Source organism: Xyrauchen texanus, chromosome 14, assembly GCF_025860055.1.
Source record: "Xyrauchen texanus isolate HMW12.3.18 chromosome 14, RBS_HiC_50CHRs, whole genome shotgun sequence".
Classification (NCBI taxonomy): Eukaryota; Metazoa; Chordata; class Actinopteri; order Cypriniformes; family Catostomidae; genus Xyrauchen; species Xyrauchen texanus.
In genome coordinates this window covers 7,342,373-7,360,081 of record NC_068289.1, presented here as the reverse complement: position 1 = coordinate 7,360,081, position 17,709 = coordinate 7,342,373, and the positions used below count along the sequence as shown (strand labels likewise).

The 17,709-nt window shown below is 37.6% G+C and overlaps 1 protein-coding gene across 1 annotated transcript in view; it reads right to left on the bottom strand.

Annotated features, from left to right (window-relative positions):
* dars1 (aspartyl-tRNA synthetase 1) overlaps positions 1–17,709 on the bottom strand; it is a 40,437-nt gene that overhangs the window by 8,735 nt on the left and 13,993 nt on the right. The window contains exons 5-10 of the mRNA XM_052142882.1: positions 16,114–16,206; positions 14,484–14,586; positions 8,235–8,337; positions 5,967–6,047; positions 4,330–4,389; positions 2,330–2,441 (exon numbers count right to left, since the gene is read on the bottom strand). Coding sequence (XP_051998842.1) covers positions 2,330–2,441; positions 4,330–4,389; positions 5,967–6,047; positions 8,235–8,337; positions 14,484–14,586; positions 16,114–16,206 — 552 coding nt within the window. The remainder of the gene's footprint in view (positions 1–2,329; positions 2,442–4,329; positions 4,390–5,966; positions 6,048–8,234; positions 8,338–14,483; positions 14,587–16,113; positions 16,207–17,709) is intronic.

The following is a 17,709-nucleotide window of genomic DNA, read 5'->3' as shown; positions in this document are numbered from 1 at the left end:
GGAAGTTGTTGTAACAGTAACAATATCTTTATTGACGTAATACCTCATCTCTAATATCATTGGTCGACTAAAATAGGAGCATATTTAAGTGCAGATTGAAGCATTTGACACTTGTCATTTTCGAACTATTCTTCTAGCAGCTCAAAGGACAAAAGCTGTATCATGTTCATGAAAAGCAATGTATCACTCAATTCATTATTTTGGATTGTAAATTGCTTTGGATAAAAGCTGCTAAATGACTAAATGTAAAAAGTAAACATTTAAAAGAAATACTATATTGTCTATATGATGTGTGCTATATTCCAATTCCTCTGAATCCATGCAATAGGCTTTGTGTGAAGAACAGAACAAAATGTTTATTAATGAATTACTAAAAATCTTTCCCTTTGGCACTGCTTTCACATCACTTTGATTATACTTTGTGCTTTGTCAATTTTGGGGCTTGGCAGAATAAATCACGATTCACATTTGTGGTATGGCAGAGAGCAAAATCTCTCTTTAAGCCTGGAAAGAAAGAAATACCATACAGGTGTGTAACAACGAGGGTGAGTAAATTAACTTTTATTTTTGGGGTGAACCATTCCTTTTAATTACATCAATTTGCAAAGTGTTTGAGTCCAGTCAACAGAACCAGGCCCTGAACTCTGCACAAAAAGACATCTCTGCTCATGAATTCTGGCATGACTGATAGCACTCTGTGTACCATCTAAAGAGGGCTAACATGGCTACCTATCAATGACTAGGGACAAATCTCCTTAAACACCACTTTTTCTTCAGCCAGTGTTTTGATAGTCTTTTCTTTTAGCTCAGAAAATGACTAAGTATCAATCCTTGAAATTGAACATTTAAGAGACTGAAGGAACAATAAACTAAGTTGACAGCGTGAGCAGGAAATCATTCAGAAGGCTGGGTGTGCGAGGACAGAGATAAGACCTGTGCTACTCTGTTGTTGCTGTGAATACAGACAATGATCTCAAGATTAAGGAGACAAGATTATGTGCCTTGTGTCGCCTCAGTTGCTCTGTGAGGTTAAGGACAACATGAAACGGCACCAGCAGTGCATTTAACTTCAATAATGTGACATTAAGAAGTAAAACAGCCATTTTTCCACTATCGGGCAATAGCCTCGGACCTCGAGCCACAAGACCAAACTCATTCTGCGTTACCACCATTGGGCCAATAACTCCACAATGTTGCCCAAAAACGCCCTTAATACGCCGCCGAAGTGCCAACATCACACAAGCAAGAGGGAAGCTTAAGCTGAGATATCATATTACCTAGTTATTTAGAATATCAAGTTTATATAGAAAGTAAACAGCAAGATAAGTTAACGCTGACAACTCATCGACTGTAACTGCCATGGTGTCCTGAGTGGTCTCTCCATTAACAGAGAGATGATGTCCTAGCACACAATGACAGTTCACCGAACCAAGGAAAGTAATTTCTTTGGGCACAGCTTTGTTCATTGGGCTTTCTAACAGATTTGTACTGTGCATACAATTTTTTTCTATTAATGTTGTTCCCCGAACCTATACCGTTGTGCGCTGGATACACAACCTGGGAAGCTTGGTAAAACACCGCCTTTGACATTGAACCCGCCTCAATGTCCAGTTGGCCTTGTTTGGCCCAAGGGTAATCAGCAGGCCAAAGGCCATTGGCCCCGAGAAAGCCCAGATGAAGTGACAGTGGGAATGCAATTGGCCCTGGCACGCACTAGCATGCCATAATTTGACCCGAAAGTGGAGACGCAGCTATTCAGTGGCAGGAATTCATTTTATCCATCGTGATTCTGTTGGATCACATATCATTGGAATTATATTATTGGTTAATATTTGCTGTCTGTCCATCTGGCCTTGGTTCCATCAGCAGAAAGTCATTTTGAACTGAGCACAATAAGTCAGGGATATTTATTATGTATATAGGGTAATAATTTATCCAAAAATGTAAATTTTCAAAATGTACCTTCTTATGCAGAACACAAAATACTGTATATTTTAATGAATATGGCGATTGGTCTTACCATACAATGGCAGTGGTAGTGACTCACTTTAAAAGCTTAAAAAAAGATCCCAAAAGTATCATAAATGTAGTCCATCTGGCTTGTGTATATTCAAAGACTTATGAAGGCATAATATAGGTTTTGGTGATAAACAACATGAAACATTTGCTTGTTCAATCTCACTCACATATTCATTAAAGCGTCTCCTAATTCTGCATAAGAAAGAAAAGATATATGGGTTTGGAACGATATGAGGGTGAGTAAATTACGACAGATGACATGATGCAACATAAGGCGAGAGATGGACTGGGCGATGAGAGATGGTCATACCAGAGATGATTTTGGGGGTCTGGATCTCCACAAAGCCCTTGTTGATGAGTGTGTCTCTGAAGAGCTGACATACACCCGACTGCAGCCGGAAGATAGCCTGGCTGGTCGTGGTCTATAAGGGAAGACGCATTGGGTTAGTAAACATGTTTTATATCTTGTTTGTTTGAGTGTGCAAGGGACTGATGCAGTACTTATCATTTTGCAACACCTCAAAACTTCTACCTTTTAGCCAATGCACTGTGATGGCTTTGTAAGTATTTGTAAAGTGGTTTTGGAGAAGACCCACAACTAGATTATCAAAAGACTTCTTTCTAAGCTTTAATAAAAAAAAAAATAGCGAAAAAATTAGATCCACTTCACAGTACAAAAGGGACATAGTACTTGCTAAATGAATCTTCAGCAACAATCAAACCTCCAGAATTCTCTGGTCTCCAGCACAAATGCTATTGAAAACAACTTTCTCAGCCTTAAATTCCCAAGAATCAGATGACTCCCCGATGACCCGTGATATTGGCCACGTTTCCTCTTTCTTCATGACTTGCAGCAAGCTCGCATAAATCCTTGGGAAACAATTACCCTCAATATCAATATTTTGCAGCTCTTTTTTTATTGGATTATCTTCAGGACATAACTGGTAATCTGGTAATCAGAAGGACACTGGTTCGAACCCCACAGCCACCACCATTGTGTCCTTGAGCAAGGCACTTAACTCCAGGTTGCTCTGGGGGGATTGTCCCTGTAATAATTGCACTGTAATTCGCTTTGGATAAAAGCATCTGCCAAATGCATAAATATAAAATATAAATATAGAAAATAAAATTAAGATTGTCATGGATATCTAAATGAATTAGAATACATCAGATCTGCCCGGTTTCTGTGTTTTAATTTCAACCCCATATTACATTATAAACCTCAAAAACTCCTTGAGCTTTAAATGTGAGGACACATATATTAGTTCTATTCCAAAATCTAGTGAGCTGCCTTGCTGTCAGCAGCCTACATCAACTTGTAATGGGCTGTTCAGTCCAAACAGGTGTCTCAAGACGTGCTGTTAAAAGTCACTGGACACATGCAAGTGTTTACGCATGTTTATATCGAAAAACAATGGAAAAAAGTTTGCAGACAGACAAAAAATTATATAGATTTATAGTCCATATTAAAATAATTTCATGAGGGGGGGGCTCATGTGATTGTGATTAGAAATGTCAAATGGCAAATTAAAGGAAATAGAAACATACTTAAAATACAAAAAATGTTAATTGAAATTCAATATGAAGATAAATAACATTTGAAATACACAATTGAACAAGCAAAGATGCTGTGAAACTTTTTTTTTTTTTTAAGTTAACATTTCAATGAGTGAATGTATATAATTTAGGACATAGGTGTTCATCTGACAACAAATGTTGGGAACCCCCTTCCAAACTAAATATCAAGAAGAGGACAATGTGTGACTAGTTTTTGCAGTAATATGGTTGTACAGTTAATATGTAAAACTGTTATCAGTGGAGTATAAACAACAAGGTTTCAGTTGGTGTCTTCGCACGTCTTTCACAGGGGGCGTGGAGAGAGAAGACAAGTGCATCACTCTGGTGTTCGTGACAGCGCTATGAAACCCAAAGTACAGAAAGCTGTTGTCCTGTGGTTGGACTTCCCCGCCTCCTGCTCTCAGATTTCTGCCTTCACTTTCTGAAACTTCAAAAAATTAGCTGCTCTTTCAGAGCAAGTTGCACTGCGACAGTCCTGAAGTGCTGCCAGATTTCACTCATTTGGCAGGCGAGAAGGATGGCACCAAATAAACAGTGTGTGTGGGTGGGTGTGTGTGACAGAGGCCTTTATGACGGAGCCAAGCCTGCCACATGTCCTAAATCTAATCTGAACAACATTGCTCAGTTGGGATTCTTCTTTATTTCAGAAATTTCACTCAAGTTTCACAGACGGCAGATCCTGGATAGACAAACAATACATCTAAAAGAAGAAAGAAATAAGTATGGGCTTACTCTCAGATCAATAACCCGGTTGTCCAGTCTGGTGTCCTGGTTGACTGTGGCTCTGCCTTCCTGAAATAAAGAAAACTCACTATTAGGGCATTAGTGCGTAATATTATGAGATTGATAATAAATAAAATAAATGAATCATACTTAACAATTCTAATGCTATTTTTACTAATGACAATTAAATCAAAGATGCTATTAAAACAACTGTCTCAGCACACTCATAGTAACCTTTAATATAAAGAATTTGGTCATTTATTTTTTTTACATTTTGTTAAGCTAGATACACTCGATATTTGCAATACTGCTTAATTTTACATTGCCAGCATGTACAATTTTATTTGTGATATATTCCCATTGTAAATATATCATGTAAATTCTAGGCTATATAACCAGGTCCAAGATACAATAACACACATAAATCATTTCTACTCTTTTCCTAGCCATCCACCTTGATCTAACCTGCAAAAAAAGTAATATTTTGCTGATTGATTGTTCTCCATTTATCACACTACACCAGGTAAATCCACCCACAGTAAAATCTCATTGGTCCAAAATCCTAATCCTCATAGCTGTAAAGTAGACAACTTATTGTTCAGGTAAATTCAATCTACAAACTGCTTTTTTTTTTTGGCAGAATCTGCCCCAAGGTCCATAAGCACTAAGCCCAAAGTAGCTGAACTAGTTGAGCAAAGCTGATAAACAGGCTACTCATTCCACCTTGAAAAAATCTACACAGGCGTAATGAGGCGGCAGATGCTCTGTCTGACTGACGCTGTGGAATCCCTACAGAAAACACCTGGACAGAAACTGCAGCTGCTTTTGCCTTACCAAGTAAACACTGTGCCACCATCAGCTGTCTAACAGCAAGAGAGGGAGGTAGAGAAAGAGACTATGTTCAGAACAGCATACTAACATGACACTCTACTGTCATGTTATCTACTGTACTGTTTTCTCAGTATGCAGTATGTACTGTATACACTGCACAGTATGCAATTTTCTATATGCACAGAATACCCAAATGACCATTTCTAGCCAAAATGAGCAGAACACAGCAAGGAATACTAATACAATATAAATACTATATACACTGATCTTAAGATAATCATAACACTGATTAAAGGTATCAGTCGGACATTGGCTTTAAAGCCCAAAGTATACTTAAGTCAAAGCAACAGGACGCGTGATGTACATTCAATCATCAGCAGAGTGCTAGAGCACTGAACGAAGTGGGTCCACAAGGTGGCAGCTCACATTTGAGGCATTTCGTTCACTAAAAAGTGCTAGATGTAAACATCAGACGACAAAGTTACAAACTACAGCAGTGGAAGTGCAAGTGAAGAACGTGTGTGTGTGTGTGTGACGGGGTCAGGAGATACTTGCATTTGTATAACTCAAGTCTGAAGGAATATAAAAAGGCATCTGTGTGTATAAACTCGTCTAGTATCTCTAGTAAACTGCCTGCGCAAACTGCCCGTGTATGCGCGAACAGTCATACTTTGAAGCACACTTTGAAATGCTCACGTTCGACTGTACGCAGACATTAAGCGCTCGTGACAAAAACAAAACATATTTGGGGCTTAAGCCTTCGTTTGGGTTCTTTTCCTGACCCCTCACCCACAGAGAGCCCTCAGGTTTCTCACCTCATCTCCCTCTCCCTCTGGCCTGACAGCATCTTCCAGCTGAAGGGGAAGTCTGGCCTCAGATTGGCTGATCACAAAGATCTGAAACAAAGACAAAGAGGAGGGAAAGAGAGATTCAGTTATCACTGCAGCTCTATTTACAGGGTTCATACACTTTTTCATGAATTTCTAAAACTTTATTGCAGCGTTTCAAATGTTTCTACTGGGGCTGTCAATTTAATGTTAAATCGGTGAGATTAATTATATACAAAAATAACACATTAAACAAACTAACGCAATTAATCATGAATAAGGAATACTTCTACCATCGGTGCAATTCAAGCTTGAATTACACTGTTTTCAGCAGGGGCAGTAAGCGAAACTCAAGCTGTATGAGCAAAGCGCAACTGTAGAACAAACTACAGGCTTGCTTGACACTACTGGCGACATCACAATATGAGAACGTGGTTTTGCATTCACAGTTGGACAGAGCACAATTCTGTTTAACTTGATGCAGCGACCTTAAAACGCTGTGTTTCTTGCGACGCAACCAAAGCACTCTAAACGCATTCGTCTGATGCACATTTACATTGACGCTTCCTAAAAAGCCTTAATAATAAATATATGTCTTTACTAATTCAATTGCAAAATAGATTGCTATGGAAGGTAGGCCAATGATGGGATTATGTTCAATAATGTGGAAATTAATATCTTGCCTTTTAAAGCCAGGTAAATCAATGCTTTACTTGTCTGCCACAATAATGTAATGCATTTTAATGAATTCTTATTTTTTTATATTATATATTATTTTTATAATTATTTAAATATAACTAATTAAAATTAAATGATCATTATATATTACTGTTGCTGTTATGTGAAGAGCTTTCTCAGCAAATATGTATATATGCGATCAATTGCGGTTAATTCGAGTAATTACTTGCCAGGTAATTAAAAAAAAAATTAAATCTATTTACAGCCATAATTTCGACCTGTTTTTGAAAAATACAATTTAGCATTGTGTATATAACGGTCTAAATGTACACCTTATACAATACCACAATGACACAGCATTTGCTTTGCAATAATTCAAGAAATATTCATTTATATAATTTTTTTTCTGCCGTGAACACATTGTTTTGTCTTGTCCACATCTTTTGGATGTCTCTCTTTCGGCTTTTTAATGCCCAATTAGCTTTTTTACAAACCACTTTTTTCCTATTCAAACAAAAGAAAATCTGATGGATTTAACGTTAATTAAACTCCCGCATCTTCCGAGATGGTTTGAAATTATTTGCAGTGCTCACAAATACTACAAAAATCCATACAAACTGTTTTCAGACCACTGACAGAGAGAGAAAAATTCTTCATAAAGATGTGAAAGATCAAGGGACATCAATGAATATCAGCGCACGTCTTCTCTCATGTTTTCCATTAAAAACAGGACACTGAGATTTGTAATGATTGCTTATCAAGAAGTGGACAATTAACACTGCTCGGGCTCACAAGCAAATATACCTATACATTATCCATATGAACATGACCTATCGTAAGCGAACATCAAGCATTAATGAAGTGCCTATTCACAAACTACTGTTTCCACAGCTACTTGTTTTGCGTAGTGGCTCTGCACGGGCTCTATTTGCTACCAAACGTAAAGAATTCTTAGCACACTTGTATTGCTGAAAATATTTTGCAAGAAAATCCCATGACTTTCCCAAAACATTCAGTGTTAACTTGTTTTCCATGACATTTCCAGGATCTCCATGACCGCACGATCCCTGTATATACAAGCTAGCGTTATGAGAGTCGGAATAACCAAGACCTTATGTAAACATTTGCTTCAACTACAAAGAGACCCTAGAGTAAGTTATGGTGATATAGGGGAGGGGTGGTGTTGTGGTTAAGTTTCAGGACTGATAACTGGAGGGTTGACTGTTTGATCGCAAGAAGCAAGCCACGAGCTATCCCCATTGTTGTTCCAGAACATTTTCACTTTCTTTCTGTTAACACAAAAGGACATGTAAGGCAGTATGTAAGTCTCAGTCACCATTCATTTTGTTGCATATTTTATCATATAGTGAAAGTAAATGGTGACTGAGATTAACATTTTTCCCAACATCTCAGGTTTTCAATGCCGATATTGCATAAATGACTCCGAAACTTATTCCACAGGCTCGATTTGTGAATAAAAGATCCTATATTCTATTCTGAGGAATGCTTCCATTTCAGTTTTTGATTTTCAAGACTATCCTCTCCATCTGGCTTTACAGATTATTTCCAAATCTCTACCCTCTCCACATGAAGCTCCACATCCTGCTGAGAGCAGCTCTCGATCTTCTGGTCCACCTTCTTCACCACGGCCTCCACGTCGATGATGCTCTCCTTCGTGAGGCTGTGAATAAACGAAGAGTGAAATCTGTCAAAACAAGACACTCCAGTGTCCATTTAAACTAAAATATAGATTTTTATTCTCAGAATCATTACAGGCTACATGCAGATTTCACAAACTCATTAAGTCCTAAAAATATAGATTTTCAGAATCCATGAACAGCTTTCAATACAATGAATTCATTTTCCCCTTAGAACAAAAGCTCTGTTTTCCATCAACATTAAAAGTAGCATTCATGCGTGCGTACATGTACAATTTGCGGAACAACTCCATGGAAACATGAGATCATCATGCTATTAAGCAACAGAACCTTTGCAATTTTATTTGGTTTCAAAATCATTTCAATAACTTGGCATGCACAGTTCTGCTATCTACAGTTCAACCAAACAGACTCCTACTGCGAAGACAAACCACAAGCTTACACCACTTTCTCTGTTAAACATCTATGCTTCAATGTGTATTTTAAGCTCTTTATTTCACAAATGGAAAGGCAACAATTTTCTTACAACCACAGATACTGAAAAAATATTAGCAATACATCATAACACAGCAAACTACGTATTTAAGGGATTTTAAATTATGTCATCATTTACTCACCCTTCTACTATTCCAAACCCATAGGACTATCTTTTTGCCATGGAGCACAATCGGAAATGTTAGGCAGAATGTTACCCTCAGTCACCATTGATTTTCACTATATGGAAAAAAGATGCAATGAAAGTGAATGGTGACTGATGCTAACATTCTGCCTTTTGTGTCCAATGGAACAAAGCCATATGGGTTTGGAACAACATGAGTGAGTAAAAGAAATCCCCGTCACACATTCAAGGTCAAGTCGATGGCCAACTGTCTGCTTGGGAATGAAATGGCGCAAATGGAGAGAGAAACCTTCAACAACAGTCATTTTAGAGGAGTAATGAGAGACCAGAGAGAGACAGAATGAGACAAAGAGTGAGACAGCAGAGTCAATGCCAGCATGGTCACATCACTCTTACTGCATTCTCGAGCAATCTCCATACAGACACAGGTCTCTTAATAGAGTCCTGATTAAGTCTAGTTACTGAACACATGAAGGGCTCTGCATTATTGCTCATGTTTTACAAGAACAGTGGTCTGAGCAGAAATAAGGGTATAAAGAAGGGATTATACAGGCAGGCAGAGGGTGTTTTTGAACTGCTCTTATGGTGAATATATTAAATTTGTATATTAAACAGGACATTTCAACGAGACTTTTTAAGAAGAAAATACGAGTGGTGCTTGCCCATTCAAAACATGCCGTCTTCGATGCTACTGTAAGGTGTAATGGCCGTTGTAGGGTGGTTGCTTACTGGCCAAAGTAAAAAGAGTTTAATTCCAAGTCTCTATGATTTTCTTGTCCCTTCTTCCATGTAAGTATATGGGATTTTTGTTTGCACATTAATTGTTAGCCACTTTGAAAAGTAATGACAGACCTCTCATAATCAAGCCACCAACAGTGTAGGAGGATACGTACTCTGAATGCTTTCCTTATGCTCAACTGTAGACCTGGGTCATGAGTTTGATTCCAAGGGTATGCATGTACTGATAAAAGGTACACACTAAACACCCAGTAAAACCACTGTAAGCCACTTTTGGTAAAGGTGTCGGCCAAATGTATAAATGTAAATGCAATCTTTAATACTTTGCTTGCTGTGATGCTTGCCTTGCAGTCACCACTGAAGTATAAATGAGATAAATTAGTTACTTTCAAATGAGTGATAGTTGAGATACATCTTCATGGATTAAGACTATGGTTCATGAGATGAATTATACCATCAGCTCGGGGAGCTGTGTTCCAAAACACAGTTCTTGTCTGTAATGTCTATGTATTAGATTGTGGAGTCAAGACACACCAAACAGACAAAATATAAATCAGGGCATCCTTCAAAATTGTCCTACAGTGTGTTCAGGTAGTTACCGGTACATTCTATCTAGACGTTTACACCGGAGCATCCTATGTTAAGTAATGGTGAACTGTTGGGTCATGATGTAAAGAACAGTGGAAGATTGCTGTGGACACTAGTGTTGTGTGTTGAGTCTCTGTGAAAACTATTTTTAATACACTGAATGATTATTTGGGGGGAAAACAGCTATTTGAATTTCAGGTATAGATATGGAGAATCTTCTTGAAGGAGTTCTGTTAAAGCTGATCTATAATTTGAATAATATGCAATGGCAACAAAAGTCATTTATTTGTAGGTTGATTTCCCCTTGGTTGAAGGTTGAAGTGTAACACCATTTATACAGCCAATGGAAGCTGGGGAGTTATTTTTCCAAATCCGTTTTGTGAATCAATTGGCACAAAACGTATACTGCAGCATCAAAATAATAAAAAAGCATATTACTTGTCCATAGGGAGACATATTAATAAGGTCTTTGGCTGAACAGATTGGGTTCTTTTAATATGTTGCAACAATTCATGCAAGCTTTGCTAAAGAAATTGTGTATGTGGCAACGTTATTTCTTTAACACCCCTAACTGAAACTCTAAAATTTAACTTCTGCGTTACACTACAAAGGTTTACGCAATAAAATAAAAAAAAGTGGAATTTTCTATATTGAACACAAAACACTCATCAACAATCTGCAAAGCATGGGGAAATGCTAAGAGGTGCGGCTGGTCATTTCAGTTGGATAAGAAACAACCAAGCACAAAGATATCACCCTATGCCTCTTTGAATCAAGAACAATTACATTCAACAGCAAGGAATAGGAAACAAGATCAACAGAGTTAAGGACTAGCAAATAACTCCCCAAACCGCAACACCCTTCCTAACCCACAACTGAAATGTGAATAGGGTTTACTCTCCATTCAATGCTGCACAACCAAACAGAGGATGTTACCACTGTCAACAAACAAACTCTTTTACCCTCGTAAATGGATGTGGATTTGAAAATAAATGGAGCAAGCTTTGTCTACTAATATATATATATATATCTCATGTATTATCAGCAGAAACATTTCAGGCAAGAATGCAACAATTCATGTTTAAACATTTACATTTTCAGCAGTCAAGCTGAATAGTTAAAAGTGTGTAATTTCACCACTGGTTGAGCCAGCGATTACATTTACATGAACACCAGAAAGCGGCTTACATGCACTGCATACAGGATATCTGCAGGTTCGAAGGATTGAAATGTAAGACTTTTTAAGGCCAAATAAAATACAAATTTAAGGCCACTTTCGCAATGATAAAAAAAAAACAACATTAATTAATTAGCTAGTCACTGAGCCACTGAGGCTAATTGAATGTCTCTGGACATGTTTCTTTATATAATTTATTGTGCATGTGTGTTAATAAATTAATACAACATCAAAACTCTAAATGAAATCATTAAGAATGCATGTAGCCTGAAGTATGTAGCCTATATTGTGACCCTTCTCTTTAGTCACTTGCTTTCTAGCAAGACATGACGCATTAGACCACTACTTTGGCAACGTTACCGCTTATGTCAAACATGGAAGTGGTGGCAAAAACCATGCATAAAAAGTTAACTTTTTTCAGATCACATAGTTGAAAATAATTCAGAGGCTCTCGTTGACTGCTGTGGCTTCAAGAATCAAACAGAGCTGACTGGACTAAGGAGATCATTTTTAAAGTTAAGGAGATAACTTTGCAGCAAAACTGTATAGCGAACATGATTACATGTTTGTTATTAACAATAACAAATAATAATTATAGTAACTGTATCGCTAAGAATGTGTTTGTATATGGTTGTGTAATACTTTCGTTTAATCTTCTAATCTGTAAAACCTAACGCAACAGTGAGTGGACTTTCTGCCACCACTTCACATGCACTGGCATTTTTGTAAACAACAGGATTGGTCTATAGACCTTATTCATAGTAGCGCCATGTTTGGTTTTTAAAGGGAATGGAAACAAGGCTGTGAGGGACTTTTGTCTACCGATTGTCCTTGAAAATATATATTTTTTCAATGTTTTGTACACTGAACGATCCAAAAACACTTCAAACTGTAGTACATCTCATCGAAGAGACTGTACGTCTATCCCGCACAGCCTTGTTGTCATTGTCATTAAAAATCAAAGATGGCACAACTGTGAAAAAGATTTCTTGGCAGATACCTTAAACATACTTTAACAGGTAGTTAAAGGGCAGTTCATTTAAAAAATACATTTCTGTCATCAATGCTCACCCTTATGTCTGAATGAGTTTTTCTATGCCATGGATCAAAAAGGAGATGTTTAGCAAAACGTTTAGACTCAGTCTCAATTTTGTCTCAACTGTCACTGCATTCAATGTAAGTGAATGGTGACTGAAACTCCTTAATATCTCCTTTTGACATCCACTGAAATAAGAAAGTCATACAGGTTTGCGACAGCATGAAGGTAAGTGATGACAATTACAAATTTTTAGTGAAATATCTCAAATAAAAACTCATCAGTTACCTTAAAAATGGCAGTTTAAATTTGACGAGATGTATTGAAAATGTTAACAGATTAAATTATGAAAGAAAAGAGACGCTGTGCTGCTGATCTCCCCGATTGGTCTGAATAACTGGCAGCATCATACAGGCTGCTCTGTCTTTTCTGTCCGTGCGCTATCAGTGTCCTCTTTGCTCCGCTGACGTTTTTACTGTGTGAGAAAAGGTACGTGTGGTGTGGAAACAGTGTCAATTGCGTTGGCAGCCGTAGATCTAGGGATATGAAGATGAGATATAACAGCTGTAAATCTGCAGCTGAGTAGTTCTGTTAGCTTTACAATTATTATCAAAGAAAGTGTCAAATAAGGAAGCACACGATTTGAAAGGCCTCAGATGACCGCTCCAAACTTGCACTTGCAATTTGTAACATTGCACATGGTCACACTAAACTCAAGCGTCAGCTGCTAAATGCTGGCTGCATGAGAGAGAGACAGAGAGAGAGAGAGAGAGAGAGAGAGATGATTTTGACTCACGCAAATTTAAGACCCAAGCAAATTAAATTTAAGACATCTTGTAATTTAAGATAAAAGACTTTATCTAAGACTTTACATTTTAAAAAGTAAATTAAGACTTTTATGGACCCGCGGATACCCTGTGTATAAGTGGCGTACTTTTTACTCACAAATACATGCGGCTCAGTCAGTAAGTAGCTTCCTCCACATCGATGTAATTACCTCACAATATTTTTTCGTAAATAACACTAATGGAATCTAATTCTTCCTTGCTGTTTTTTCTTCTAGACATTCCAGAGTTGTTGCCGTTTGTTTTCTTAACTTTCTATTGGGACCTGCAGCGGAATTGCGCTACAATAGTGGGATTTCCCCCCTTACATTAAACTCTGGGATTCCCCCAATGTATGAGCGCATATACTCAAACGTGCGGGCGGGCCAGTCGATATTTTACATTGGTGTGTACTGTATAAATGGGTATATTTTATAGTGCATGTGCTTTTCCTACTGTACTCCCAGAAATGTTTATTTGTTTCCGCAGACTTGTTGTTGGGTTCAATCCCATGACGTTTGTTATCTGATGCTTATGCGTTTACATGGTCACATAAAACTTGAGTTTTAAACCATTTTCTCTAAATCCCATGAGGCGAAAGGAAACAGCGTTTCAGAATGCCGCTTTCTACAAAATCCCTGAAATAAACCAAATTTTCTTAAGTGCATGTAAATGTGGTCAGTGTTGCTATGATGGGCTAATCAAACAAACAGATCAATGTTTTGATAGCACAACATAGCCACAGTGTTTACACTTTTCAGGGTGTCTAGTTCATACTTAAAAGTAATTTAACAGGAAAGATTACACTTCACCTTTTACTGGAAAAGCACGACTTATGAAAACAAAATGGTACCTTTCCTGTGCCACATGATATAAAATGAAAGTTAACTTTTTAGCACTTTATGTTGTGACTGTGAATTTGGACCCATTGTCCTCCAGCCCTCACTTTGACCCCGTAGTCAATCATTCAGGTCAGACTTTAAAGTCAACATGTTTCTCTGATGTTTGTTGTTTTAAGGGGAATGACCCTTTACAGTGTTGAGAGAAAGCTGTATCCCACATAAAAATGTAGCTTTTGTTTTGAAGTGAAACATTATCGATGGCCACTTAATGTGTTAAAATGGAATGAGTGGCCAGGACTTCACTTTTCCCACTATTGTTTGACAGGAAATGCAGCCTATACTCACTTAGCTGCAAACTTAACCATCTGCTTGCTCGCACGATCTCCAACAGCGATCAGGGCCTGCACCGTAAACTGCTGGTGGCGCAGGACCAAAAAGCACTGCTTCCCTGGAGGAAAGAATACCTGTCAGGAGGCTTTTACATTCTGCAAACATACATTTACATACCTAAAAACCAGGTTAGTGAGTACAATGCAAAATGATTTGGCTGAAAAATACCAAGTAACACAATTATAATTTTAAAGTCAGCTTGAAAACAAAACTGACCATGTTTACACTCTTAATAAATGTCTCTGGTCAAACTGTACTCATGCATGTTATTTTAAAGAAAAAAATATATATATTGATTAGTCTTTCTTTAAAATATAAAAGCCTGGGCATTGATTTGTGGTTGGTCAAACTCTATCAAAAGTACACTAACAGAACAAAAAAAACTGGTACTGGTACCAACCAGCTCTCAATAGACTGCACATCTCTTTGACAGTTTGCACTTCCAACAAATTGCTAATCAGACACCTTGAGACTGAACAAACTCTTTTTTTAAAACTTGACAGATCAGGTCAAGATCAGAGACCACCAAGATTCTTTGAAGTTCCACTCAGTGGTCATTGTCCGAAACAGACAGCTAAGGAGTAGCAGTTAAAAACAATCCCTTCATCAGGATGTTGTTGTGCTGAAGGACATCCTTCAGACCAGATAACACTGACAGAATGAAGGAAGCTCGGGGTTAAAAACTTCTTGACATGGAAGTTGTACTGGAAGTAAACCTTAGTAATACAGTCATAACACATGGTTTATTAATTACTACACTCGTAAACCAAATGTGTACGTGCAGACCCATCAGACTTGGACTGAGTCCAACAGATGGGGGTGGGAAGCCAAACTGAGCTTAACGTCTATTGTCGTCATTTCTGGTTAACATATGAGTAATTGCAGAAATGTTTGTTGGTCCTGTAGTGAAAATAGCCACTATTTTAATAAAAGTTTAACGGAATTTCAATTCATCCAAATAAGAATTTGCACAGATATGGCACAAGTTCATGGCACCCATATTCCCTACGGTCCTCATCTCATGCATTATTCACAGGTGCGAAAATTATTTGGGGTCTTATATATTTCTTTCTGGACATAAAAATGTGGCGGGGAAACTTTGTGTGAATGTGCATTCATGAACATTAAGAAATTAAGTCTAGGTTCAGAATGAAATACAGGTGTATGGTTACAGCATACAGTGCAGTTTCAACACTATACTGCTGTCTATGTTTTTAAAAATAGTATTATGTAAAACACTGTGCAGTATTAAACACAGCACATGCCCTTTCAGAGTATTTAGGCAAGTGGATTTAAAAAAATATATATATTTAATAAAAAATAGGAGCCCCTGTAGTACGTAATATGGTATTTAATGCATACTGGAAACGTGCCCATTGCGCACAGTACACATGCTGCACACTGAAAAATTGTGTGAGCAGTATACAGTAATAATTAATAAATGCTTCACTTGTTAGTAAAACAGCTAGCTTCTGTTTTATTAATGGCATATTAAAAGCTTTGCTAACAGCAGCTTCCATGTGTTGAAATAAACTGAGCAACGCTTGGAGCAGCAACACGTGTGAAATTGTAAGGAGGAGTTTACCTTTAGCTCTGCTGGTGTGAATTCTGGCACGCACCCAGATATGCTGCTCTGCCTTCTCGGGTGTCAACTCCTTGACACGCACCAACGCCCTGTCTGCCTCCATCCAGAAAAGAGAGAGACAGAAGGAGAGAGTGAGTCTCTCAGAGAAAAGACATCAAAGACGCCAGGTACACAGGTCCCCACAAAGACTTGTCCTTGGATTACAAAGCCAGGCTAATAAATATGAAATATAACAAGCCCCGTCTGAAAGGTGACCAACACATGAATTTCTTCCCATTTTGACAAACATAGTGTAACCCTGACTCACAGACTTTATTATGAGGCACTGGAGACGGGGCGTTCTCACTCACCCCCAGTGAAAGCGCTCAGGGCATTTGCCTGAACCCGATTCCACCCACATGAAAGCTTAGTCTATCTCTGATCGAGAGGAATGTTGGTGGGAGATGACTTTGTACTGTGGCAGCAGAGCTTAAAAAATTGTAGCCGGACAGTCGGGAGCAATGCCACCCTAATTTCTCATCTGAGATTTATCTTGTACTGTTATTCAACACCCTTATATGTGACAGAGAAGGGAGGAACATCAGGGAGAACTATAGGGGACATAATGGAGATCTCATCATGGTTAGATTATCTCTAAATTTCACAGACCTTCCCAATCATTATTCTTTGGCAAATTTTGCCCAGAGAAATCTGTCTTTCTTTACCCTCTGGGTGCAAGATAATAGAGCTGGGCTATATATCAAATATTAGCAATATATTCACATGGATTTTGCTCGTGATATAACATTCAGCAACATCCAAATACAGCAATAATTATAATGCGCTTTTTTATTTGGACATTAAGTTTCCTAAAGAGCATGACTATCCTGATCATTCCTTGTCTCACAACTCAGTATGAACATTGAGACAAATGTTCATAAACATTGAGACAAATGTTTTACATTGCAAAAATGGCATAAGACTTAATAAGTCTAACTAATTTCTTTGAATCAATTTAAACTGTGCTTTTAAATAAATCTATTCAAATTTCTGATTCTTATATTTGTTTGTGTCATCACTCAAAAGGTTCATAGAAGTAGCAGTATTGTATTTTACATATATTAAAATGTAATATGTTGGTAAACACTTTGTTACTATGTACAGTTACATTGGTGCATTCAAATAAAAATGGAAAATTAATTCTACCTTGTGTTCATTTAGTCTAGACTTCAACTGAGAGAGTGTGTCTAAGTCCCGAACAATGCTAGGAAGACTATTCTATAGTTTTTGAGCCAAAAAGGAAAATGATCTACCTCATTTTGTAGATTTTGTTATTTAAATATTAGATTAGATTTTTAGAAGTGTGGAAAACATGACTTGATTATTTTTAACCAGATTTTAACTGTATTTTACTATTTGACTGTTGCTATGATTGAACCCCATTTTATGAAAAAAATCTTTTAAACGATTTCAGAGGAAATACACAAATATCGAGGTATATATTGAATATCATCACTGCAAGACTCTACTCAAGCAATGGGCCCTTTCCCACCTTCAGTCCTGGTACTTTTCATTTAGTAACTTTCTAGATGAGAACTCGTACGAGGAATGGAACAC